The 27,340-nt window shown below is 37.5% G+C and overlaps 1 protein-coding gene across 4 annotated transcripts in view; it reads right to left on the bottom strand.

Moving 5' to 3' along the window:
• LOC306857950 (putative sodium-coupled neutral amino acid transporter 10) overlaps positions 1-5,035 on the bottom strand; it is a 30,112-nt gene extending 25,077 nt beyond the window's left edge. The window contains exons 1-6 of one of the 4 annotated variants that reach the window (XM_079398248.1): positions 4,814-5,035; positions 3,675-3,891; positions 2,396-2,513; positions 1,998-2,043; positions 1,811-1,904; positions 708-851 (exon numbers count right to left, since the gene is read on the bottom strand). In XM_079398248.1, the coding sequence (XP_079254374.1) occupies positions 708-851; positions 1,811-1,904; positions 1,998-2,043; positions 2,396-2,513; positions 3,675-3,764 (492 nt within the window). In that variant the 5' untranslated portion in view covers positions 3,765-3,891; positions 4,814-5,035. Of the gene's footprint in view, positions 1-707; positions 852-1,810; positions 1,905-1,997; positions 2,044-2,395; positions 2,514-3,674; positions 3,892-4,075; positions 4,111-4,813 lie in introns of those variants that run through there. The other 3 variants (XM_079398247.1, XM_079398251.1, XM_079398249.1) reach the window with 3 other exon arrangements.
• Positions 5,036-27,340: the final 22,305 nt, after the last annotated feature.

Genomic DNA, 27,340 nt, shown 5'->3' with positions numbered 1-27,340 from the left:
TTCAAAATTGTAAAAAAAGTATGATAAAAAAAAAAAAGATTTCCAATATGATCTCAGCATTTTGAACCCATTGTATATAACCTGGACAAAAAACAACAACTTTGAGTCTTGAATTTAAGTACGAACTTGATTTAAAAGCTCTGCATACAACACTAACTCAGTATAAGGTTTCGGAATGTTTTATAATGGTTCACTTCAGTTCTTTCAGAATTTGCTCTTTACTTTTACGCTTTTACAAATTTGGAGCAGGAAACATTGTATTCACAAAAAACAAAAACAGGCAATCGCCACATTACACTCTTCAAAAGGGACAAAAAATTGGCAAATTTCATTTTTAAAAATTCTTTATATATTTAAAAATAAGTATATTCCACATATACTTAATTCACTGCAACATTGAAGTGGCTTGAAATGAAAGTGAAAAACATGACCTTAAAGCAACCATAACGGACAGCTGCAGTCTGAAGTGTTTGACAGTCATGTTGAAGTGCACTCTTATGCTTTACAAAACATTTTTATATCATTTAATATACTCAAAATGATAAAAGATCAATTACTTTCTCATACAAATGGCAAATATAGTGAATATCTACACATGCACATATATTCCAACACCTGCCTACACTTGAATGAGGGTGTGCTGATGGAATCTGATAATACATTTTTCAGGATTGCAGTTTGGATCTGTGGAAAGGGGAACGACTCACCGTGAACATGAAGAGTGTGTAGAAGATAAGTGCCATGGCTGAAAATGACTGGATTGATGACATCATGTTTCTTTGCAAGCTGAGCGGCAGCACAATGAAAAGTGACACAGCAATCAGTAACACGATACGGAAGCTATGCGTCACCTGAGGGAGCAAAAGGAAAAGCCGTTATAGGCCAATTCAGAGCAACAAAACTGTGTATATTTATACATATACATACATACATACATATATATATATATATATATACAGAACTAGCAAAACAAAACACAGCTACAGTATATGAAACCGAAAACATTGATCATCATTTAATTTACAGTAAAAGTTGGCCAACTGTTTATTTATTCATCCCATTTTTTTTTAACCATCAGCATTTCATCTAAGATGCCTAAAGTATTTTTGTTTGTTTTTCTCCAGAAAACGATTATGTTCTTCAGAAACGATTATGCAACCAAAACAGGAATACAAGAAACAAAATCCCTACTATGACTTGTCACGTTTTTGTGATCGTTCCTGTTTCACAAAAAGATGGCTCATCTTGCATAAGATGCTGCATGTAACACAATGAAAATACAGATTTGTGGCCAGTAAGAAATATTTACAGTCAGTAAAATTCAAATCACCTGTCACTGACAGGTGTGATAAAAAGTACATTTTCACACGGCAACTGCGATCTCATCTACACTAAAGACATAAAAAGTCTATGAAGTGTTTTTTATGGTTACATGACACACAGCTCAGCACTTTTTTTAAGATAGCGGCCTTTGATTTGATCTTTTCAGGAGGTTAATGAACAAGGACAATGATCAGTTATGGGAATTGCTTATCATTAATTATCATTATAGCTTTCCTGTAGCTCAAATAGTAGAGCATGGCGCTAGCAACGCCAAGATCATGGGTTCAATTCCCAGGGAAAGCAAGAGCTGATAAAATGTAGAAACTGTAACTTGAATGCAATGTAAGTCGGATTGAATGCAATGTAAGTCGGATAAAAGCGTCTGCTAAATGCATAAATGTATTAATTGATATGGAAGAAATGTGTGAGTAACAACAGGAGTTAACATAATTTTAGTCATCTGACAAAATAAAATCTTATTTCTTACCTCCAGCCCAAGCAGCTGAGCAAAGAAGTTGGAACCCAGATCTGCGATGACGACATAGAAAGCAATACATGTCCCCAACATGAGGCCAATCATGCTGAAAACAGAGAGAGAACATAAGTAGATAATACAAGCAAAAAGAGCTTATTTAATTCACGAGGTTGAAGATGAATCTCCATAGTCATCTTACCTTAATTCCACAAGTGCCTTGCCTGGTTTTCCATAAGCATGAAAAGCTGGGAAGGGAGAGAGAAATGAAAAAGGCTTCTTGTGAAATTGTCTTTTTTTTACCACCTTCACAAAAAGGGTTGTAAATTTTCCTCTTGATTACAATTTTTGAAAATAACACTAATATCACAAATACTACTTTTAGTCTGCATTAGCGGCGAGTTATAGGTTCTTGGCTTTTCTGTTTTATTTTGCTTACTTGTAATGAGAAAAATACAGATGTTGCAATCTGGTCACCTAATTTAATTAACAACATAAGTTATTCCACTGTAATCCAAACTGAGGATGCTTTAAACATTATTATAATGATGGAAATTAATGAAATCTCTGAGTGTGTCTGTTGCTTTCAGTCACTCTCACCTAGTCCAGCGTAAGTCCTGCGTTTTGTGTTACTGGCCGAGTGGACCAGAAACATGCAGGACTGGTGGGTCATCCATGAACAGAAGAACAACAACAATGTTCCCAACACAATTCCACACTGCAAAAAGAATGAAAAAATGGCTATAAAAATTAAGAGACAAACACAGATGTCCTATATATTTAAGGGGTGCTCCGATCAGGATTTTTGAGGCCGATCACCGATTGCCGATCACAGAAAGCAGTATCTGCCGATCCGATCACTGATACCGATCTTTTTATTATGTTGAATTATTTATAGTGATACTCCAATCAGACATTTATTTAGGGCCTGATTTAGGGCATTTTTGAGAATGAATTCCCCCCTTATGTGACTCTTGTGAGAGGGGATTTTTTAATTTGAGATTTTTTAGACATTTTTCAAAAATACATATTTATATTCACCTAAATGTTTTATCATGCAGTGCATTTTTATTTTTACAATCGTGCAATAGCTTACACACAGCACAAGCCTGATTTTGTGAGCTGTATATGAGGTGGCCTTTTATGCCAGGTTCACACATAGGCCTACTCCGTTTGCAGTGTGTATGCAGTCCATGTGCGGTACGAATTGAATTATGGCCTAATCCTGGCTTAGTCTAAGCCCTGTCCGTGAAACCGGGCCTTTAACTACTTTTCTTACGTTATCACAAACTTACCATTGACAGAAACAGTCAGCTCTACTGCCTTTCCTTTTACATTTAAATCTTTATTACAAGCAATTCTGCGGTTCATAAAAAACTTTGTTTTTCTACCTCCACGAATACCATTTATTATTGCCTTGTTTATCTAAAAGTGCTCTTTCCCTTTAAACCTAGCCAAAAAGCCCTGTGTGTTGACTGTGATACACAGTAGACTTTAATTATATGCATTTATGGTGTTATTACATTTTCGTGTCAATCCATGTTCATATTTACTGCAAACAATGAGTAATTATTAGCAACTTTAATTCAGCGCGTGCAGTGGAAACGATCAATCGGAGCACCCCTAATATATTTAAATTCCAGCCCCAGTAAATGTTACATGCTTTTACTGATTCTTGTACAAAATAGAGTGGACAAACTAAAATGGCAGCTTATCAATTTCTGATTAACTTCGTTCATTCAGTTAACACATTATTAACCAGAAAGGTCATGTATAAACAACTCCAAGTCCGTATGGTGGATTTCAACATATAGAATCCTCCTATAAGAATACAAAACAACACAGCACGCGTTCCCATAAGCTCTAACCATGTGTGTACCTGTTTGAAGCAGAAGGGCATCGTCAAGACACTCACACCCACAATGCTGTTTACAACATTCATGATCAGACCCCAGTTTGACGCAGTCATTTTGGCTCTCAGACAGCTGAGATCTCTAATGTCCAGACGGGTGTGTGTGGTGCTTCCACAATGGCCTAAGGTTTAATTGAGATAAGTGGCTTGATGCAGCTGTCCTTCAACTGGCCACTATGACGCTCTGTGGAGACGCAGAAGAAAACAAATACACCAGCATCATATTCAACCCTACTGAATGAGAGATGTCTGTCTTTTTAAATGTACTCATTTGCTAGTGTTATGCTTTATGTATGAAAAGGAATATACCGCTTAATACAAAACAGCATTGTATAAACCATTAATAAACAATTAAATAGCTTATTTACTCATTTTGTATGCTTCACAACATGCAAACAGCTTCTGGAAAACATTAATCAATGAAAATCAAAGCATGTAAAATATATATAATCAATACACATTTTATTCTAGTAATCTCTATACAAAACAGACTACGGACTATACAAAAGATGCTAGATTGATATAGGTCTAGAAGATTTCCTTTCATGCTAAAGAAAGTGGATCATTACAGAATGACATCTGGAACAAATTGAACATGTTTATCTATTGTTAGTTATATTCAACTAACCTGATTCACTTAAAACATTAAAAACGACATATCTGTAATTGCTGCACTGATTAGTTGTCAAATGTGTTTTAGGTTTTTCTGCCATATGGCAACTTTTGAGTACTTTTACACAACTCCTAGAACAAATTGATTGGTAAAGTGTGGGAAGAGGATTTTTGAGGGGCTCAGTTTAAAATAAAATCAGAAATGGCAGCATTTGTTTGCATGCACAGAAAATATGCTGTGCTTTTATTTTTCAAAAACTATTGAAAACAAACATTTAATTTATCAGAGTAATATCAATGTGCATGTGACAACATACATGAATATCACACAGTATACACCCCAGAAATATTAATTATTGTATACTGCTTTTAATTTAGCTAATTTAACATGCTATTCGATACAAAAATGAACATTTCTCGTAAGTAAACATTGTCTGTCTATAAAGTTTCTCATATCAAGACTGAGGAGGTTATAAAAAAGTTTGTTTACATACCACGTCCACACTTTTTCCCATCAGTCATTCATTTCTAAGTGACCAAACGATTATAAATAAACTTCCTGTTATATTTGTGCCGTCTGTATAAAGTTACAGGAAATTCAACAAATATTTGACATTTCCCGAATTATGCGAAAATTTCCTTGTTTCCTCAGTCTGTAACCAGGAAGTATGCGCAGCGCTACCAGTGTGGCGTTCCCAAAGACACTAGTGCGCTCTGCTGCCTCTAGTGGCCAGGAGTGGAACTGCATGCTGCCTACAGCCTGTCACTGTTAGTCAGGTTCACTTTCGTTTGATAAATATAGCTCAAATTGGAAGTTGACGGTTTGTTCGTTTTGTTTTCAAAGTAACTAACACCTGTAATATCTTCTGAGTCCCGTGATGCTTTACTTTGACACACGGTGTAGAATTTATGCAAGCAGAGATCATATCAATGGCTCGGTCTGTCAGCAGCACCTACACAGACAAAACTCGGTGTTGTTTCATTTGGACAGAGATTTGAGCAGGAAAGGGAAGCAGGAACAAGGGATGTTGATCTGCAACAGGAGCCCTGCGGAATCCGGGCAGCAGAGGCTTCTGTTCTATTACTGGTGTGTTTGGAGGAGAGAGGTTGGGACCAGCGTGCCCAAGTCAGGCATGCGCTCTCCTGGGAGGGGATTTTAGTGTGTTGTTTTAGGGGGGCTGGTTTTAGGTAGGAGACAGGAAAAGTCTGGCTATTGTGCACCACTGGCCTTCAAACCTAACTGACAAGTCAGCCCATTGGCCGGAGGGTCTTGTCACTCCACACCTAATCCCTGAAGATTGGAATTAGGCCCGAGCAGCAGAAGGGGAGACAGTGGGCAGATTGCTGGGCAGATTTGGTGGCAGGGGGGAGAGATTCTGTAGCCAGGAAGAAATTAGACACAGGCACCGATTGAACCGCTGACCTCCAGGGGAAACCCCTGGTCAGCGCGAGGTCACGGGAGCACAAAGCAGGGCGATGAACTGCGATAGGTCAAGCATGCATGCGGATGAAAGAGCGCCTTTGTGAGCTCAGGCATGCACAAAATTTCCCATCAGCCACCAAAGTCACAGGCTCCTCAGGAAGCCAAGGAAGGGGGATGAAACCTGGCGACGGAGTGTTGCAGCGCTTGTGTGTGTGTGCGAGTGACCTCAGAAAGGACACACACAGACTGCGGCAGTAATCACATTTAATTACACATCAACCAGCCTTGTGAATGAGGTTTTTAATGCAGACTCTCCCTACACACAAAAAGACTGACATGTGCAGCTAAACATTGCCTACCTTTGTCCTCCTAAAATCTATTAAAGCCCTCTCTATTAACCATCAGCATCGCTAAAGGCTGCAGATAACGGCCATTATGTTGATGTTTGTGAATAAAAGGAACAAAAGATGTTTTTTGTGCAATGCCTCAATCAACCGTTCAACCAAAGGTCGGACCTATTTATAATGGGAGCCTGGTTGAAACTAAGGGCTGAATTCAATAAAAGAAACAAATACCTTATCCTGTGCCAATAATCTGTCAACGCTTAGTCACTAATCGATTACTTAAGAATTCTAAACAGTCCTGTTGGTGTTTGTTCATTCCAGTGTCACCTGCTTTAATATGATTTACTAAATCAAATCATTTCTTAATTTGAATGATCATGAGTTTCAAATATATTTCTAATTCATGGTGGTGTGTTTTAAATACAGCAGGCTCAGAGATAAAGATAAGTTTAGAAGAAAACCCTTTAGACTGTATTCTGCATATGCAAGTTTATGTGTGACTGAGAATTTAATTAAGAACGTTTTTCAAATTAATTTGCTTATAGGGATAGATAGATGATAGATAGATAGATAGATAGATAGATAGATAGATAGATAGATAGATAGATAGATAGATAGATAGATAGATAGATAGATAGATAGATAGATAGATAGATAGATAGATAGATAGATAGATAGATAGATAGATAGATAGATAGATAGATAGATAGATAGATTTGCATAACCCTGCTGACAAAATAAATAAATTATAATTGACAAAAAGCACAAACACTGTATATGTAATGTATATATGTATTTAACCAAAGCACAAAGTTTTAAGATTGAGGGTTAAAGTTTAAGAATTCATCATAAAAAAACTCATTTTAATTGTACACTATAATATCAGGGAAAACATGTCCCTCCCTGTATATGGTGGTTATAGGCTTGCTTTAGGGAGAACATTTGGGAGATGACACAGAATATTCACTTGTGCTTGAAAACAGTGTTCATTGTTTCATGGATATTTCTAGTTAAATAAGCAGAACACGGCCTCAGACACATCGACACATCACTGTGTGGGGGTCAGCAACATTGTTAGGAATTTTTCCCGCAGTAACACATGTGCATGTGGACAGTAAAAGTGTCAGAATGACATTTACACCATTAGAATGACTAAATCTCTCTACGTTACAGATACTGTTATTACAGCTTTGGATGAATCTCTCTCACACACACACTGTGCATTCTCTATTTACTTGGCCTGACAGCTATAATTTCAGTTTTCACACAGATTAAAGATAGGGGGTAATTAAAGTGAGAATGTTTTCCTTTCAGATTAGTTGTCCTGTCCATTTATCAGTTGTCAGACCACATGTGTACAGACGCTGGATGCCTGTGAAGCACTCACAGAAAGTCAGTCTTTCAGAAAGAGTGCCAAATTGTCTTTCCCCATTAAAAGCTGCTCTCCACCCAAACATGGCAAGCGTCTCGGCTTGACAGGCGGCTATTTTACAGGCCTGAAACATTCCTCTGTCTCTCCTAACGTCTTTTGCTGTACCCGACCTTATCCCTCCCCCCGTGGCTGCCAACTACAGTAGCGTCTGTTAGTACATCTCAATCAGGTCTTCATATTGAATTGGGCTTAACCAACCCCACTCAAACAGCCATGAAATAGCAGAGAAAAAAAAATGTCATAAATCTTTACACAGGAAAAAAAAACTCTCAGACTCGTAAAAAAGGGAGGGTGACAAGAGTTGTGCTGATGGGCTGATCTATGTAGCCTCTCCTCTCAAAGTTACGCACAGCACAGCATCCTCATACAAGCCCGCCGTATATATCAGCCACGGGGGCCGGAGGGTCCGGTCAATGGCGGGGCCTGTTACATGCGACTCGCACAGAAAGGGCTCCTGTGTCGGCTCCCGCCGAGTTCCTTCAATTAAAATCCTTTTTTGAGACATGGTTATGTGCGAATGCCGACACTTGACTGATTTTTTGATATACAGTCTTGTTAGGGGGGTCCGCATGGAGAAAGACGGCACCTTATTCCTGTGTGGCAGTGGGGAGTGATTGGGGCGGTTTTGGGTTTCTGTAAAACTAACGGATCATTTAGGGTTTGCTTGATGAAAGTTTATTCTAAATATAATATATTACGCCATAAATGCTTTGATTTGGCCTCAGTTTACACAAGCTATGGCCACCGCATGCTTCTGGAAGTCTTTCTGTGCTGCTTTCGGGCCAGTCAATAATTCTTTGAGAAATTTGCGTTGGGCATTTCTCACTAATTATAACCCTTGCGGTAAAAAGAGAGGAGACAGTGGCAGCTCAGTGCTTTAAAAGAGAAAAGCATAGATCACAGATCATTTTAGTGTCTCCTTCCACTTCGGCCCCACCCACTGAAACACGGCCAATCACAGGCCCATTGCTCAGACCAGATGCGTGGCTAGCAGCTGCTGAGGAATTAGTGGGGTACAGCCAGTGCTTCCCTAACATTACTAATGAATCTCTTTTAGATGACTTTCATGGCTTCACATGCAGCAAGTGAGCTACCCAGCACCTGCCCTCTGATTGACCCCATCCCTGGCCACGTATCTTCTTAGTAGTGACTGAGGGGAACAGATGGGGTACAGGAATACCCCCCTTTCCTCGCCCATTTTTCAGTCGTTCTATCCCTCCATCAAATAACCATATAACTCCTATCCCCCTTTTTATGGACTATGACCCCTAATCTCTCTCTTCTTCATCAACAGTGCAGCTTTATTAGGCTCCTTTGCTCTAGAGAAGTGAGTGTGCTGCATATAATAAAGAATATTTTTGCAAATCGAAGGAAAGCCTTTGTTGACGTCATAAAATGTAAATAGTCTGTCTGTCTGATACTGCTGTTGTTATGGGTCTGGTGTGTATAAGCAAAGCGCACGAGTCAAAATCAAAGAGTATTTTAATAATCCACAGAAGGAACTTGGCACAACCAAACGTAAATCCAAAATAATAGCAGACAAAGGAACATGGGAGAACACAGGCTAAATACTAAACTAATCAGGGAGGAACAGAAAACAGGTGTGTAACCAATTAATCAAAAACCATGGAAACAAATGAGGCAGGAAGATGGAGACATAGAAACTAAACTAAAACAGATCATACATGTAACAGCTGTTCACTAAGGAGATGTTTGTCTTGCTAAATTTCAGTCATGATCTTATTTTTTACTATATTGTTCAGCATGTTTAGATTACACAATACAATGTAAAACTGATCTGCTAGAATGAATGGAGGCATTTATTATATAATGAGGGAATTTATTATGTAATTATGTATTTTTAATTTGTCTTTTTTAACAATATCTGTATAGTGCTATTCTAATGTAGCCATAATATTAATATAAATACAAAACCCAAAACGCTAGGTTACATCGATACGCCTTTATGATAATCATTCATTTGAGAGGATTGTTCAGAAACATTGATTATTTTAAAAACGGCATGAATGGTGGCGATTCATTGAATCATTCCTTCGATTCATTCGCAAACACTGAATCGTTCAGAAACGAAACAACACTACTGCGTTGCTCTGCTCTCCTGTGGGTTTTGAAGACGATGTTTCTGACAATAGTGTGTCTGAACTGTAAGTTACTCAATATGAACTTCATTTTTATGGAACTGTTGTATAAAAGCAATATCACACTGCCTACTTATTAATCTATTTCTCAGAAATGGGCCAAACCGCCAAAGCTAACTAATCTAACGAGACGTTTTGAATTACCTTAGCAACGTTCTAATGGAATTTTAATGTTATAATGTGTGTGTGTGTGTGTGTGTAGTAGGCGTATGTTAACAAAGTACCTGCTGTGCCTAAAACACAGCCATAACACTTAACTTTACATGTGATGTGAGGTGACTTATATGTATTTGTCACTTTGCATTCTGATATCTTACTACATTAGCGTGTTGTTCAAAAAAGAATCATCCTAATTTTATGTAAATTTATATATACATATGATAATCCAGCATTACAGGATTATTATAGGTCATTAGTTAAATGGGCAATTTGAGGATACATTTTTGTTCTCCCTTAAATAAAATGTTTGTGTAATTAAATTAGATTCATAAAAAAAGCTTGTTAGCCCCAAGGAAAAAGTGCTATTGCTTCCTATGGGGAGTCTGTTCCTGCTTACATCGCATCCACATCATCTTTGTCTTTTTATCCAGAAGCTTCTGTATGGGTTTCTTGCATTCAGTGTCTCTCTGCTTTCCAGCATGGTTTTCATTTTTGATTGTTTTGTCAGATCTAATAGGCACATCCACATACACGCACTAACACACACATACAATTCAGAAGGAGCACAGCAGCTGAAGTGAGCAGGAATCAAAGAGACATTGGGGATTTTTAATGGCTCCAAATGGCCATACAGTGGTGACAGTGTAGAATCAACATCTATCCATTATCTCTGTATCCGCTTCTAACTCAGCCTTCGTGAACACATGCTCAGGAACACACAAGCATACTTACACTCAAACAAATACAGACAGGTACACACTATTTCATAAAAGTGTGTCACACTTGCTTCGGGTCCTCTGGAATCTCAGGCCCCCTCCTCACTCTCTCGCACTCTCACTTTTTATTGCCCCGTTTCCTCCTCCTCCTCCCTCGCTCTGTGGCCCAGAAATGTATGAGGATCGCCACAGAGCAGCTGCTGGCAAGAGCTACAGGTTCAGGCCAAAGAGAAACACATTATCCCGTTCTAAACAGGAAATGTCTTCTTAAATAGCCATAAGTAAAGGCTTCACTGCACAGTTGGGCCCTGGAAACACACTATTTTTTATTTTATGTTGAAAGCTGGCATATGTAAACATAATCACACATAAATCTTAATAGTTATTAGTTCACAATTCTGCCTTTTATATATCCTCATAGCACAGAGAACATTTGTGACCTGGAAATGCTGTGAAGCTTATCTATATTGGTGCATTATGTGCATGTACAGTGGTCCCAAAAAGCATTTGGACACCTTTAAATATTTGAAATAATGTATATGTAAACTTTTGAAATGTATTTGATGAGTAGGGTTGGGAATCGAAAATCAATTCCAATTCCAGAATCGGATACTTGTTGTAAAATAAAAATTTCGATTCCACTTATCAATTCCTGCATGGGTATCTTTTATTTTTAGCTGATGAAAAGTGGCTGTTAAAAATGTATTTGTCTTTGAATCATTCATTCAACAGATTCACTCAAAAAAACTGATTCATGCAAATCTTGAGTAGAGCTGGGCGATATATCGAATATTTACGATAATATCACAATAATTTTGATGATGTAAAATTTGAATATATCGTGAATATCGAATATTTCAAATTCAAGCATACTTTCCCAAAAGAACGAGCCGAGCATCCAATAGTATGTCCCCTTACATATTACCGTGCAAGAGACGTGAGGTGGGGGAGGTTTTTTTTTTTTGTTTTGTTTTTTACACTTTGCCAAAAACCTGTCTGTATTTTCCTTAAAAAAACGTACGTGGGAAAGGAGACCAGAGGCCGTTTTTTTTAATGGATGTCAATGGATGAGAGGCTTCACTACGCAGAAAAAAACTGCTTTTTAAAGGAAACGGCTTATAATTTAAACAATACTTTTGGGTTGAATTATTTTTAGAGTTTACCATGAAAAAAAAAACAGTTTTATAAGAGAAGTCACTAACTTTTTGCAACAGGTGGGATTCAGCTTACAGCACTTCTCATTCATTCCTATGGAATCCGTAAACGGCGATTGAGTGTCGTGCAACTCTGATTGAAATTCAATGACGTCAAGGCTGTAATGTGATTGGTTATTATGACACACGTGATCCAAGTAAGCCATTATGCTTTCTCCAATAGTAAGTAATTCAGACCCTCTTATCTCCCTATTCTATACTCTTTGCCTATAGTAAGACAATCTCTGCCTCTACTATGCGAGCTTACATGAGTGCAGTTGCCAGATATCAAGAATTCAAATCAGAGCTTCGCTGTTAAAAGGATACATTTTCTACCCAGTGTTTTTGCTTATTTTAAAGTGGAAGTGAAGCAGCCAGTCAAGTTTGCATTATTTAGTAAGGTGATTTCCACTTTAATTAAAAAACATATAATAAACACAATTTTAGTTTTTATTAAATGTTCGTTTTAAACGAACATTTTAGTTTTTCTAAAAGAAAAACATTTTATTTTAGTGCCAGTGGGAACATAGTTTCATGCCACAGAGCTTCTCTTAAACCAGAGACAGTTGACAGACTTGTTCTTAGCTAAAAACTTGAAAATAAAAAAAATTCTTATCCCAGTTTAATTATTTCCCCCAGTTGCGCAGTGTAAATTGTGAATTGCATGCACTAAAAAAGTTGACGTAATGCACTTTCTGTTTGCACTACTTCAGTTACATATATATGTGTTCATTTAATAAAAAACAGTAAGTGATCACATGGTCTATATATTTTTTTTTTTACTGCTTAAATTTGCACAAAACATTTATGACCCTGGACCACAAAACCAGTCTTAAGTCGCTGGGGTATATTTGTAGCAATAGCCAAAAATACATTGTATGGGTCAAAATGATCTATTTTTCTTTCATGCCAAAAATCATTAGGACATTAAATAAAGATCATGTTCCATGAAGATATTTTGTAAATTTCCTACCATAAATATATTAAAACTTAATTTTTGATTAGTAATATGCATTGCTAAGAACTTCATTTGGACAGCTTTAAAGGCGATTTTCTCAATATTTAGATTTTGTTGTACCCTCAGATTCCAGATTTTTAAATAGTTGTATCTCGGCCACATATTGTCCGATCCTAACAAACCATACATCAATGGAAAGCTTATTTATTCAGCTCTCATATGATGTATAAATCTCAATTTCGAGAAATTTACCCTTATGACTGGTTTTGTGGTTCAGGGCCACATTTTTTAATGGGGGCAAAATAAAATAATGTTTTTTTTTAATTATTTAAAAGCAAATGCAAACATAGCGAGAAATATATCGAATATCGTAAAAATTTTGACAATATCGAGATATCAAAATTTTTCTATATATTGCCCAGCCAGAGTCACTAAATCATTCCATTCATAAATTCCACAAGATTTTGTTTAGTTGTCTAAGATTTTTCTTCAGAATTGTGAGAGAACTATGACCTCCATTTAAAAAAAAAAAAGTCTCAATTCATCCAGAATCGTGCAGCTCTTGTTTGCACACAAACAACTCTTGATGCGAGTCCAGTTTTTATGTAGACGGCTGATTTTTATTCATAGTATTCAGCAGCAATTAAATGTTTTGCAAAAAGAGGCACAAAATAAATACGTTTGATATCTAAATGTTTGACATTTTTTTTTAACCACATTGGAATCGAAAATGTGAATCGATAAGAATCGGATTCGGAATTGGAAAAGATAAAATTCAAATGATACCCAGTCATGAGATAGCAAACCGATGCTAGTAAAACGAAGTAATGCTAGTTTGTAGACCTTTTGTTATTGTTTTAACTTAAATAGAATATTTATATACGTTATTTTATAATAAATATGGTTTATTATTATATGATTATTGTTTATAATATAGTACATAGTATGTTGTGATATTTATAGTTTTAAAACTCAGAATCAGAATGAGCTTTATTGGCCAGGTATGTTTACACATACAAGGAATTTGTTTTAGTGACAGAAGCTCCACAGTGCAACAGAGAGACAGTAACAGGACAGGACACAGGTAATAAAATAATAATATACAAATATCCAAATAGGCAATGCACAAAGCAGCAAAAACACAATATATAATATAGACAATTATGTTTGTACAGGTCTGATATGTGCAAATTTTAAATGAAAAAAGTATGTGTGGTGACTAAATAATGTATAATAAGGTTGTGTGTTCCACGTTTAGTGTCAATTGTTCATGAGATGGATTGCCTGAAGGAAGAAACTGTTTCTGTGTCTGGTCGTTCTGGTGCTCAGAGCTCTGTAACGTCGACCAGACGGTAAAAGTTCAAAGAGGGAGTGTGCTGGATGTGAGGGGTCTAGAGTGATTTTACCAGCCCTTTTGCTCACTCTGGATAGGTACAGTTCTTGGAGAGTGGGGAGGGTTGTAGCAATGATTCGCTCAGCAGTCCGGACTACCCTCCGTAGTCTTCTGAGGTCAGATTTGGTTGCTGAGCTGAACCAGACAGTTAATGAAGTTCAGAGGATGGATTCAATGATGGCGGAGTAGAACTGTTTCAGCAGTTTCTGTGGCAGGTTGAACTTCCTCGGCTGGTGAAGGAAGTACAACCTCTGCTGGGCCTTTTTCACAATGGACTCAAAGTGAATGTCCCACTTCAGGTCCTGAGAAATTGTGGTGTCCAGGAATCTGAATGACTCCACTGTTGTTACAGTGCTGTTCATGATGGTGAGTGGGGGGAGAGCAGGGGGGTTTCTCCTGAAGTCCACAATCATCTCCACAGTTAATTTACAAGAGAGCATACTTGTTAGATCCTCACAAATTAATTTTTTTTTGTTTTTTGAAATGTATGCCCACACTTTTTAGACTAGTAGCAAGTGATCCTTGGGCATTGTGTTGTACACACAAGTGTTGACTTGTGAAAAAAAAAAAAAAAAATTGGCGCAGAAGGATCAAAAGATCCAATCAGAACATTGGAAGATCCAGTTATGACATTTTGTTTAAAATTACGAGGTCAAAAAATAAATAATGAATGAATAGTTCACAATAAGGTCTATAATATATATATATATATATATATATAGGTCTCAATAAGGTCTATATTTTCAAAATAGATAGGGTGAATTTTGATTTCATGCTGACTTAAAATAAATGCCACTTGATATTTTGTCAAATAATGCAATGACATTTTTCATGCATTTTTAAGTGTAGCTTAAGTATCTAAATACTTTTTGGGGCCACTGTGCTTGTGTATTTTTCGTTTGCCGCTTATGAGCTGTATATGGCCCTGGTTTTGTATTCGCCTGCCCATGAGTGAGCGGCCTGCACACAGACAGTGGCTATCCACATGAAAGCCTTCACTGTCCCCACAATCTCGCCTTTGTTCTTACAATGGTCTGATCAAGGGCAGTCTTTGTGAGTCCCTGTGGCCTGTCTGCGTGCACTTTCAAGGGGATATTTCTCTTCCATGTCTACTCCTTTGCTTTCTTCTCTCTCTGAAATTTAGCTCTGTAATTCTTGCCTTTTTTCAGGTAAATGAAAAGGGCCACACGATTGATGTGTTTGGCGGTTGCAGGGGACGCGGTGGTGTGGACAGAGGAAAGTGGTTGAGGAATAAAGCTGTTTTCTCTTTGTCATTACATCCTCCTCCCCATTTGTTTTCTTTTTCAAGTGTCCTGAAACAACAGCGCGGCTCTTTATTTTCTGTAATGGTGCTGCTTATTTGCTGTGAGTCATTGAGTTTGTGCCGAAGCCACATTTTCCAGTGAGTTTTGAGCTGTAAACTGCATCAAAAGAGGGGTGGGGTGGGGGTCATTCCTGCAGTGAGTGTAAATATTTGGACACGGAACACATAGTGGGTGGCACTTTGTGTTCACGAGAGAGGAGTGGCATTGCCCTTGGACACAGAGAGATAAAACCGTTCCCCTCTGTGCTCCGGCACAGGAACTAACCCTTTACCCAGCTCTCCTTCACTGCTTAATTAGCTCTTATGAAATTAGATGAAGCCCGCAGATAGACTGCAATGGGAATAACTAGCGCTCTGGGTCTCATTGCGGTGACTTAATATTCTGATCAGGTCCGTATTTGAAGATGCTAAAAACAGGTGGTGTGGTCAGGCAAAATGAATCTAGATTTTTGCATTTGCACAACTCGCCAACAGTGTTCTGGATGGCTGCTAGGGCATGTCTATGTGGTTGCCAGGGTGGCCTGGGAGGTGACTAAGGCATATCTACATGATTGCTAGCAGAGCTGAAATGATTAGTCGACATATAAATGATTGTCAATGTCGACATGTATGTATTTTTTTCCTGAATAATCATTTGATCTCAAATGACCTAATGTTAGGGTCTGCAATAATGAGGTTTGACCAGTGTGAGAAAACAGCAGTTAAGAAAGCATCTGATCATAGGGATAAGGATATGTTTGCACCACCTCTGCAATCGGCATGCCAGTAAATTCATGTCACGTTTATTTATATAATACTTTATGCAATGGGTTGCTTTAAAGTTGCGTTACAGGATTAAACATGAAAAAAAAAAACAGTGTCTGTGTCGGTTTCCGTTAGAATTAAAGTTGATTTTCTGCTATAAAGCAGCTGAATGTGTATAGATATGTATAACTTAATATTTTAAGGAATTGCAAAAACTGAATAATGATCAAAGCCTACTGATTAATCAATTAATTAATTGATGATTAGTCAATTAATCATTCCATTAATCATTATATTAATCAATTATCAAAATTATAATTTGTTGCTGTAGACCTTGTCAGAGAAACAATATTCATGATTTTGTGTTTGAACATCTGTTTTGTGGTAGCTTTTTATTTAGCATCGCTGTTGAAGAGTAATTAGCCAGTGAAGTGGAATTACTTTTAGTAGAGTTACCGAAAGTTAGCATAAGCATTGTAATGTAGACCAGGAAGGTTTTAAAACAAGTGGTTCATTTATAAATTCGTAAGATCTTACCTTTATGCTGTGAAAATACAAAGCAGATAGAAGGACAGAACAAATAGAAGACAACGAGCGCAGTGCTGAAAAGGGACAGGGCTACAAAAGGTCTATATGATTGCTAGGATGTTCTGGGTGGTTGAAAGAACATTCTGTGTGGTTGCTAGGGCATTTCTATGTGGTTTCTGAAGGGTTCTTGGTGGTCGCAAGACCATTTCAAGTTGGCTGCTAGATGTTCTAGATCAGGGGTCTCCTACCTTGCTCCTGGAGAGCTACTGTCCTTTCAGCTCCAACCCCAATCAAACACACCTTGAACTACCTAATCAAGGTGTTCAGGGTTACTTAATAAATACATGCAGGTGTATTGAAGCAGGGTTGGAACTGAAATCTGCAGGATGGTAGCCCTCCAGGAGCAGGGTTGGAGATCCCTGTTGAAGATGGTTGTTAGAGGCTATGGGGAAGTTCCATCCATTTTATCATCTGTCAGATGGAAATCGCAAGTCCAATTGTTTTTTAAAAGTAATACCACTCTCATTAACAAGCCACACAATTTGAGGTACCTCTCTTACAGCACAAACTTAATGGGAAGATTTTAAGTTTTATTTAAATTTCTATTCGGAGAAGCTTTACCATTTGAAACTCAACAAGTAATTAGTTATGCTGAAGTTTAACACTCAAGGTTAGAGGCTTAGTATGAGCCATATTAGTAGTGGTGCTATGGCTTGCACTACTAATAAATGTAAAATGTACATCAGATCAAAAGGCTTTTATGAAAACCATCAATATGTAGTGAACGTGTGTTCTGAACATCCCAAAATTTATTCAACCGCACCCTAAAGCAATGTTGTACATAACCACGACCATAGTCTATATCTGGACAAAAGGAAAATCAGACCTCGGTTTGTCTACGGGGACTGTTTAGCGCAGTTGGAGCCTGTTCTGTCAATAACTATGATTATCATCTTGCTGAGATCATGCTACAGAAAGAAGAGGGGCCTTGGGGTGTCAGAGGTGGAGCGCATATGCCCACAAGGTATATGGGCCTACACTTCTACAACATGTGGGTGTACTTATATGTGACCTTACCAGAGTCACCCCAGTCCTGCCTACCAGGGCTCTAATCATGGTCTCCATGTCCTCAAGCTACATGTTGTGGTCAGCAGACATTCTGGCTGCAGCAAAGAAACTTCAGCTGCCCACATAATTTTCTCCTTTTTTTGCCGGTGACCTCAGCCTGGCCTTTCACTCACCCCGGCCTCCGCACGTCTAGCACCCCACCAAAACAACGTAAAGTTCTCTCTTGCTTAGAGACTTCAATACAACACAGACTTCCAGAGTTCAGCCAATCGTTTTGTATCAAGGCAATAAATCTGAATTGTTATTGTTCAGCCTACTATTTGCAAGCGAGTACACGTCTGTGTGTCAGAGCACACTGCATGCGCGAGCCACAGGTTGCACATTTGGTTTTAATTGCGGCCGTTTCAGTCCAGGGCAAATGGAAAGCACATGGAAACCCCTCCACCTGCCTTGAGTCAGCTACTGACAGAAACACAGCAAATCACACTGACAAGAGGAAGGGAGGCACTGAAAGAGAGAGAGAAAAAAACGATAGCGAGTTGATAGAGGGCGTGCTGGGAATAATTAATGATGGATCCGAAAGGAAAATAATCTTTAAGAGGTAACGGAGAACAATTAAGGCTTCAAGACTAATGAAGTGCAAGCAGACAAGTTGGTGCAGGTAGGGGGCGCTGTAGGGTCTGGGTTTTTCATTGACCACACAGGATCCTTGTGTGCAGTTTGGAAATATGCCTACGCCTGGCTGCCTTGATAAGAAACACATGCAATTCGGACAGAGAGACTCCTTTTGTATGATTCCCTCTGCTGAGGTGAGAACATAAACAAGCCCATTCAAATTAAAGAAGCCAGTGTCAAAATATTTAAAAACCCACCCAACCTGGGCTAAAGCGATTTCAACAGAAACAAGACCGCTGCTTTCTGAGATACCGGCCTAGATGCTTGACAAAAAAAAGACTCTTTGATCTGGCAACAGAAGCAAGTGATGAAAAAAACTGTTTTATGGAGAGATAAGGTGATTACAAAGAGTAAGAAAAAATATGACAGATTTCCATCAGCTTGTTATGAGAAATGCGTTCAGATGACCTTGATATGCACTTCAAATCATGCACTGCATTTTATGTAAACAGGTATAGAGAATGATTCCTGCATTTCATACTTTGAACCTTTACTGTTTAAAGGTCACTGGCATTTCTACTCTCCACGAGTAATGCATGCTTTTTTCATACGAGGAACATCCTGTGTTGTGTTACTGCTTACAGAGGCAGACGGCTATCATGTGTGAGGCTAAAATGTTTTTATTACTAAAAATAGTGTCTGCGGGAAAAATGTGTGTTTGCTAACAAGTTTCATTCATGCTGGGTTTGACTAACTGTATGAACAAGCAACCTTTTACAAGCCACAGATTTGAAAAATTCTTGGAAGCTTTTTGGAAATTGGAGAGCACGTACTTTTTCCAAGTCTGTCACATAAAGTGTATTCCGCACATTGACATACAACATGCTTATGAGCTACAAATACTTAAATGTTTTATTTATCTATCCAAGACTGGCTTGTAAACAGTGTTTGCCTGTTTCCACATCAGAAAAAAAAAAATATGTATTTTACTACTGTGACAGAGTATAGTAATTGTGACTTTATTTCTCACAATTGCATCTTCATTTTTACTTTATATCTCACAGTTATGAGTGTGTATTTCACAATTGCAACTCTATTTCTGTAACTGCTGTATTTGTGACTATTTTAAAATGGGAGTTTACATTTCACAATTGCAACTTTATCTCTCATAACTGCAACTTTATTGTAATTGTAGCTATATTTTAGAATGTGACCTTACATCATTTGCAACTTTATTATACTATAACTCGCAATATGATTTTATATATTAAAGCTTTTTATTTTAAAATTATACATTTGTTTCTTCCAGTTGTGACTTTATATCTAAAGTTATATCTAGTTATTGTGTTATTGTTATATGTGATTTCTCATAAAGTCATATTTTAAAATATAGTCACAATTACGATTGTATGACTTTACATCTCACAATTGCAACTATATAATACTTTAACTCCTAGAATATGATTTTACATCTTAAAATTGTAACTTTATACTTTACAATTGTAAATTTGTTTCTTGTAATTGTGACTTTATATCTCAAAATGGTACTATATTTCACAATTGTGAAATTGCGATTTTTCGTAACAGCAGTTTAATTGCAATTGTGACTATTTTAGAATGTGACTTTACATCTCTCATTTGCAACTTTATTTCTCATAACTGCAACTTTATCATAATTGTGATTGTAATTTAATCTCACAACTAACATGCAATAAGATTTTATATTTCAAAAATGTACATTTATACTTTAACAATGTAAATTAATTTGTGTTTGTGACTTAACTTAAAATGTGACTATATTTCACAATTGTGATTTAAACTGCATATTTATATTCTTCTTTTTTTTTATTGTGTGGAAACAGGCAAAACCAAGCAGTGACAAGTTTTATCTAATCTATGCAATCACTTTGTGCAATCACAGAGTGTCTTATTTAACTATATTAAAATTGGAGTAGTTTCTGCAATTTTTTTCTGGCTACAATTTGTGTAATCTAGAACTCTTAACGCTTAATTGGGGGGCACAAGGAGAGCTTGCATTGCATCCGGGTCTGGCTGTGTACATGACTGATCCCTGATCCTTTCATCAGTGTGAGATGGGGCATCCCCCACCAATCAGCAGCCATGTAGCGCTCATCTCCCATCTCATTTAGGGTCATTTAACTCCATGCCTAAAACTTCTCTGCACCATACACAAACCCTCCTGCTCCCTTCAACTCTTCTGAGGTCACAGCCAGCCTACCAAATGAGTTTCAAATGTTCATGTTATTTATGATTAGGTATGAATTCACTCTACAAATCCCTTGCAGATGTTTGTCACTGCAATCCTCCTCCACATACATAGGCTTGTGTATGCCTACGTGTGTGTGTGTGTGTGTGTTAGAGAGAGAGGGTCTTGTATGAATTATACATACAGCAGGTGTTACTGTTTACCACTAAGCCTTGAGCCTGGGTTATACATCACAGGCGTGGCAATATCCTCTCAGTTCAGGCACAGACGAAAATACATTTACAGTCTGACCCACCCCCAAAAAGGAAAAACAACAAGAACTGCTAAAGTTTACTGAACAAAGTAACAAATATAATGGTTGAATGAGAATTCCAACTAATAAATCAATATTGTATTTCACTTTAATTTATACGTTACATATTATATTATTGCTCCTTTTCCCTATTTTTATTTTTTCAATTCTTATTCATTCACTTGCATGTTTATACAGGTAAATTGGACACACACCATCCATACTGTGTATGTGTTGTTTCAGCCTACACTATACTTTTACACCAGTAGGTGGAGTCGTCACTGTGGCTTTCTGTCTTTCATACTTTTATTTTTGATGTGATTGTTGATGATATTTTAAATTATATTTCAGAAATATATATTACATTTTTTTTCCCAAGTCAACATGGAATCAAACAACCTTTGAAACAACCTTCCTTTTTGGTCGACATTCAGTCCCTCTTATTTTTCACCCCCTCCTGCCTTCATTCTAATGTCCACGTTCACATATCCAGGGATGGATCTTGATGGACAAAATCAATTCCCTCCCTACGTTTTTCTCTTAGAATATCTTATTTATCTCAGAAATATTTAAAACAATAGAATTGTAAACATGAACATGTTCTTTTATGAGACGTTTGCACATTACCTTGTGTAACATGAACACAACAATATTTCGTTTAAGATGGAAGTGCAATTATTATGTCTTGCTTCTTAAAAGTAGGCTTAATAGTAATGTGACTGTGAATTTTAAGAAGAGGGACTGAATGTTGCAGGCCTCACCGTTCGACTCATTATACAATTCCCCTGTGGCCTCCCCTAGAACATCTCTCTCACTGAAACTTACCCTTTCAGATCTCATCAGTCATAGGTTACCTCTGCTGACAGGTCTGCCTTGAGATTGACGTACACATCTTTAAACACACATACACTGCCTTATTCCTTCTTCCCTGTAAGGCATTCACAGTCAAGCAAACCTGGACACACCACACACATACACCGGTGTCCTTTGGGGTCCTCCACACGCCAGATCTGTGCAGTTCTGAGAGGCTGAGACGGGACTTAAGGCTCAAAGGACATGAGGAAGACAGCGCACATGACCTTCACCAACCCCTTTTTCCCTCTGCCTCAACATCTGGTTTGGTTATCCCTATCCCTGCCGGTGATCCCACTCACACACGCATACTACCTCAACAGAACACACATGCACACACATGCGTGCCACCTCTTGCCCTCCGTCCATTAATCGTATCAGCCACATCATGCCCTCTGCTTTCGCCGTGATTGGTAAAGTAAACCCAAGACGTGAAAATGATGTATGAGCTGCTTTGCTACGGAAACGACAGTCGAGTAGAACCTCAACCCCAGCCGGACCCCGCTGTGCCGCTCTCTCCCCCTTTGAAGGACCCCACTCTTCTCCCAGAAACCCTTTTCTCCCAATAGAACACACCTGTCCTCCTTATATGTCACAGCGGTTTACAGGCAGGAGTTTTTCAGCCTTTTATTGGAAGCATCTGAGCCGAAGCCTTGTTAGAGACAGGACCTGCGGAACGCCATTAGTGTCTTACAGTAAATGCAGTTAATTTTTGAGAATTTAAGACCCATTATGATAAATGCTGCACCGCTTTTGTTCCACAGAAGAAAAAAATCTCAAGATGATGCATTTTGTCATTAGATTTTTTTTCAGCAGTGCAGTGGATTGTAATGATTCGGTGGAATGAGAGCATTACGCTGTCATTGTGAATAATAAAAACATCAACTAGCTGTTGTCTCGAAAGACAATGTGGGGTTCATTTTCAGCCATCTTGTCGTCAGCAATCACACTGCTATTTCTCAGCCTAAACACACCATGCATGCTGCAGCTTTTGCCGTAGAACAATGATCATCTCACTGAACCGTAATTCTGTCCCTTGAACCTAATAAAGAGGCTGTAATAATTAAGAACAGTACACAATCAATGCACTAAAAATGCTATACAAAACAATAATACTTGTGCGTGTGTGTGGTAAATTTACTAAATTTATTTTTCTGCCTTAGTTCATCTTGTTAGTCAAGTTTTTGATTTAGCCTACCTCAAAAAAATTAAATAAAACAAAAACCTACATCCTGGTTCTTTAACATTTTCTTCATCTTTGATATTTACGTTTGATGTTGATTTGTGTAAATATCGAAAATGATGATAGGCCATCCAAAACAATGTTTTATAAGAGCTGACCTCAGATGAATCCGAAAGAAGCAGTTTTATGCCTGAATGCATAGTTGTGTGCGCAGACTACAGAACCGGAGAAAAAGGCTCTGGTAGAAGAAACACGGATCATACAGACCTATCTCGCATCTTGTCTTTGTAAGTTTCTGAAACCACACATGAAAAAACTCATGTGTGCAGTGCCAAGTTCTGACAGACAAGTATTTGTCCGGTACGGTTTCGTTCACACTGCATAGGCCTTATAACTGAAAAGGCGGTTATGATTTGTGTGAATTCGATTAGAGAGAACTATTGTGAAGCCGGTTAATTCCGTTATAGGATACTGTTGTCACACCAAGAGTATATGAAGGTAGCCACATTAAGTATTAATCACTCTTAATACAAGAGTGACAAGCGCATTCTGCTGTTGTATGAACATGGCCATCAAAACTTGTCAGACCCAAGTTTCTGAACAGCACAAGCGTTATTGTCGTCTAAATGTGGGCTTTCTCATCTTATTAGTTAGCTATCGGTTCTTAAAGTTACAGTGTACTTTGAAAATACAATTACTATTTATATAGATCAAGTAAAACAATTTCTCATGATATGACTCCTGTAAGGTAAACAATGGGAGATAGCGTTTTTAAAAGAGATATAAGATTTTATGAAACTAGATACTGTATGAAAACATATATTGTAGATCAACTTTCTGGGTTAAAAAGGAATAAATGATAGATCCAAAACATATTTATTATCATTATTTTATTTTGAGAGAGTGACATCTCGCACATTGGGTAACACACACAGATCAATCCATTAGGAATTTTAGGGAGTCCAAAAGAATCTGGTTTCATTTTTTGACAGATAATGTCTGTCTTTCCCCATGGAATCATCCAGTGAGACTTCATGGGGAGGATAAAAATTGTATTGTCGTTTACCATAAAAGTCATATCAGTTTAAATGGAGAGGTTCAAACTCTGGTTTGCTTTTTATTCTCTGTTGTGCCACTCTCTGTTCTGTTCTGTGCATGCATGTTGAGTCAATGTATCGTAATACATCCCCAGGAATCATAATTACATTAGTTTGAATAGATGTCAGGGGTGTGCATGTGTGTGTTGGGGGGGTAGGGGTGGAAAGGAAGGCTCGTCCCATTTTGTGGAAATGCTGAAACTCCAGGAGGTCTGACAGCCAATTAAATAAGCACCAATCCAGCTCCACCCTACCCCCACCCACCCTTTGCTCCAAGACCCCCTGCACCTCCTATTCAACACTCATTCCTCACTCAGAGAGGCAGACAGAGAAAAAGAGAGAGCAAGAGACTAAGGGAGTGAGAGACAGAGAGAAAGAGAGATCTCTATTGTCATCACTGTCTGTCAGTCATATGGGCCTTGGAGGTAAAGCAGATAGACCAAAGAGCAGAGAAAGGACATTGAGTTTTCGGATATGTTCGGTACCTTATAAGTCTGTGGGGTGTTTTTGGTGGGGTTTCAGCACAGGGAAGAATTTGGCTTAAAAAAAGACCCAGTCATTGGCCAGGAAACCTGTAAGGCTGGAGAAACTGATTGACCCCAGCACATTTTTATATAATATGATAAGCAGCAGGGGTAGAAGATTTTCGGAAGTAATTCTGATCTGTCTCATCAGTCTTAAAACCAAATTTTCTTGGACAGCCTGAATATTTTTGATCTTATATAAAACAAAACATTTTTCCGACCAGCTTTACTCTCCCACAGAAGAAAAGAAGAGAAAGTGACTTGCAGATGTGTTTGTGCCAATCTTTCGTGAATATTTTTATTGCTGTCAAAACATTTGTAAAGGGCTTAAAAGTGGGGGTTTTAAAAGACAAACAATGGAATGAGAAACAGAAAAGAAAGAATTTAGCATTGCATGAAATATTCCCCAGTTCAGTCTCTGAACATCAGTCAATATATCAATACAGTGAAAGAATGTAAAAGTCTTAAAGGCTAATGAATGGACATTCATCATGGCCACTGCACCATTAGAATCTGCAGTTAGTCTTTTCACATCCTCATTGGCCATTACATGAAGAGCTCAGACAACCACAGGAAACTGAACACTATGAAGAGAGAAACACACAAGAGAAGGCATGTTCAGGAACAGTATCACTCTTGCATTCGGTCTTTGGCAGGGTTCAAAAACTGCTTCGGTACGGATACAGTGTAACTTTGAAAAAATGAAACTCGCAGTGAGGAGCCAGGGTCACTCAAAACCACATATTATAGAGTTGTGAGAAAAACAGACATGCTTCTGGTTTGACTTATTTCATTACCTAGAGAATATGCTTGGGTTAATTCTGTGATGTTTTTAAAATGTTTACCATTTTATGTATTAACAGTTTAATCTGAAATCACACCCTATTTGTCAAAATAAAAGAAAGAAAAAAGGAAAGAATGCAAACGCCTTTACATAAAAAAAAGTCACGTTGCTTTAAAGATGTTTAAAATCCATTGCCAAAAACAATCAAAGGAAAAAAAGCACGTTTCCAGAAAGGATTCGAAAGGTATTCACTTTAAATAGCCGGTTAAATGAGCACGGCGGCTTTAGACTTGTGTTTTACAGCAGGATTCTGTCGACTGAGAGCAGTTGTGTTTTCTAAACGTTCGGTAATGGTAAGGGTACATTTAAAACATAGAGTTTGTCATATTAAAAAAAGAGTAATTTATCTATATTATAAAACGAACAGGCCTCATAATCTCTGGTATTATATGCGTTGTAATATTAGTAATTAATATAGCCTACTTATTATGATCCACATTGGCATTGCTTGTAAACTTGCTGAATATACACATCGAATGTTTTTGAACTTTCAAAAAAAAAAAAAAAAAAAAGCATTTGCTTCATTAAGTTTTGAGTTTGACGATTTTCAGTCATGCCTCCACCTTTTATTTGTTTTCGGTTGGCCTCCAATATTTCTTATAAATCCATAATGAATTTTAGAAGGCATTTTGAAGTGATATTTTAGTTCTCAGCTGGACACCTCAGACACAAAGGGAAAGGTATGAGGCTGCCTCAGGAGGGCGAGAGAGTTCAGAGTTTTCCAAAGAGCAGAGATTATGGACCTTCTGTCGGTCGGCCGGCCCACTGAATTACATCTAAATATAGGGGTTACACTGTAAATTCACCTTTATTAATAGCAAATCAACAATCACAGATCAATAATTCATGTACATTAAATTTACAATATGAAAATATGTAAATCAAGGGTGCCTGACATTTGTCAATTAGTGCTATTAAAAATAAATATTGAATATTGTAAGCTGTTTTAAAAAACTGCCTTGAACACTTCAGCTGATCATAATGTTCACAACTTCATAAGCCTTATGATTCTGCATATCCAATTTATGTATGGTATTTTAAGAAGTTTGCGAACTAATTCCTGGCCATAATTTTCATTTTACCAAGTTAGAATTTTTGAAAACGGACTTCATAAAATAATAAACGTAAAAATAAATACTTGAGTAAATGTGAATTATTTAATATGCACTTTATTTTTTTTATTATCGTGTTGCTTTGCCTTAAACATTGAATCGTTGGTAGACTACACTTACATAATAACACATAGCTATTATATGAGCATATAAAATGTTACACATTAACATCTTCTACGCGTGTAAACAGTCTACAAACATAAACAGATAAATTAAAGTGGACTTGTTGGTAGGCTTAATTGTAAAAAATCAATATGCTTATCTTTCACGTTTACGTATAAAATCACCTCATTTGAATTTATTTTAAATGTTACTCGATTAGAATATTTTGGAGCTTTTTGGAGGCATTTCTAAAGGCTCTACACTATAAATATCCCAAATACAGTTGGCAGCGCGATGATAACACGAACTATAGGGCCTATACTGGCCAGCAGCCTGCATAAATTAATCAATGTTTTTATACATCGTCAATCTGGGAAATCTACAAAACACAGATGTGTCTTTGGTCTTTTGAAAATAATCGAGGAAAATTTGGCCTTCACTCTATACTGGCCGTCGTCGGAGTAAGACTGTTGGTCTGGCGTGAAATATCTTTGTTTTTAGAAAGATCGAGTAATTCTAAAACACAATGTTCCATTAAACATGCATAATACCACAAAAATGCGCAAATTGACTGTCTTGATTTATTATAAATGTAGTCTTTTCCTCTAAGAATATTCTGCTACTATCAACATCATCGTAGGCTATTTATTAAAAACTCTTCTGCTCGAGTCAGTTCGAATTAACTTCAGAAACTCGTCCCTGGCTCGCTGTAGGGCTCAGTCTATTGTTATA

Source organism: Barbus barbus, assembly GCF_936440315.1.
Source record: "Barbus barbus genome assembly, chromosome: 38".
Taxonomy (NCBI): domain Eukaryota; kingdom Metazoa; phylum Chordata; class Actinopteri; order Cypriniformes; family Cyprinidae; genus Barbus; species Barbus barbus.
The sequence above is the reverse complement of the archived record's forward strand: the minus strand, read 5'-3'. Positions and strand labels throughout refer to the sequence as shown.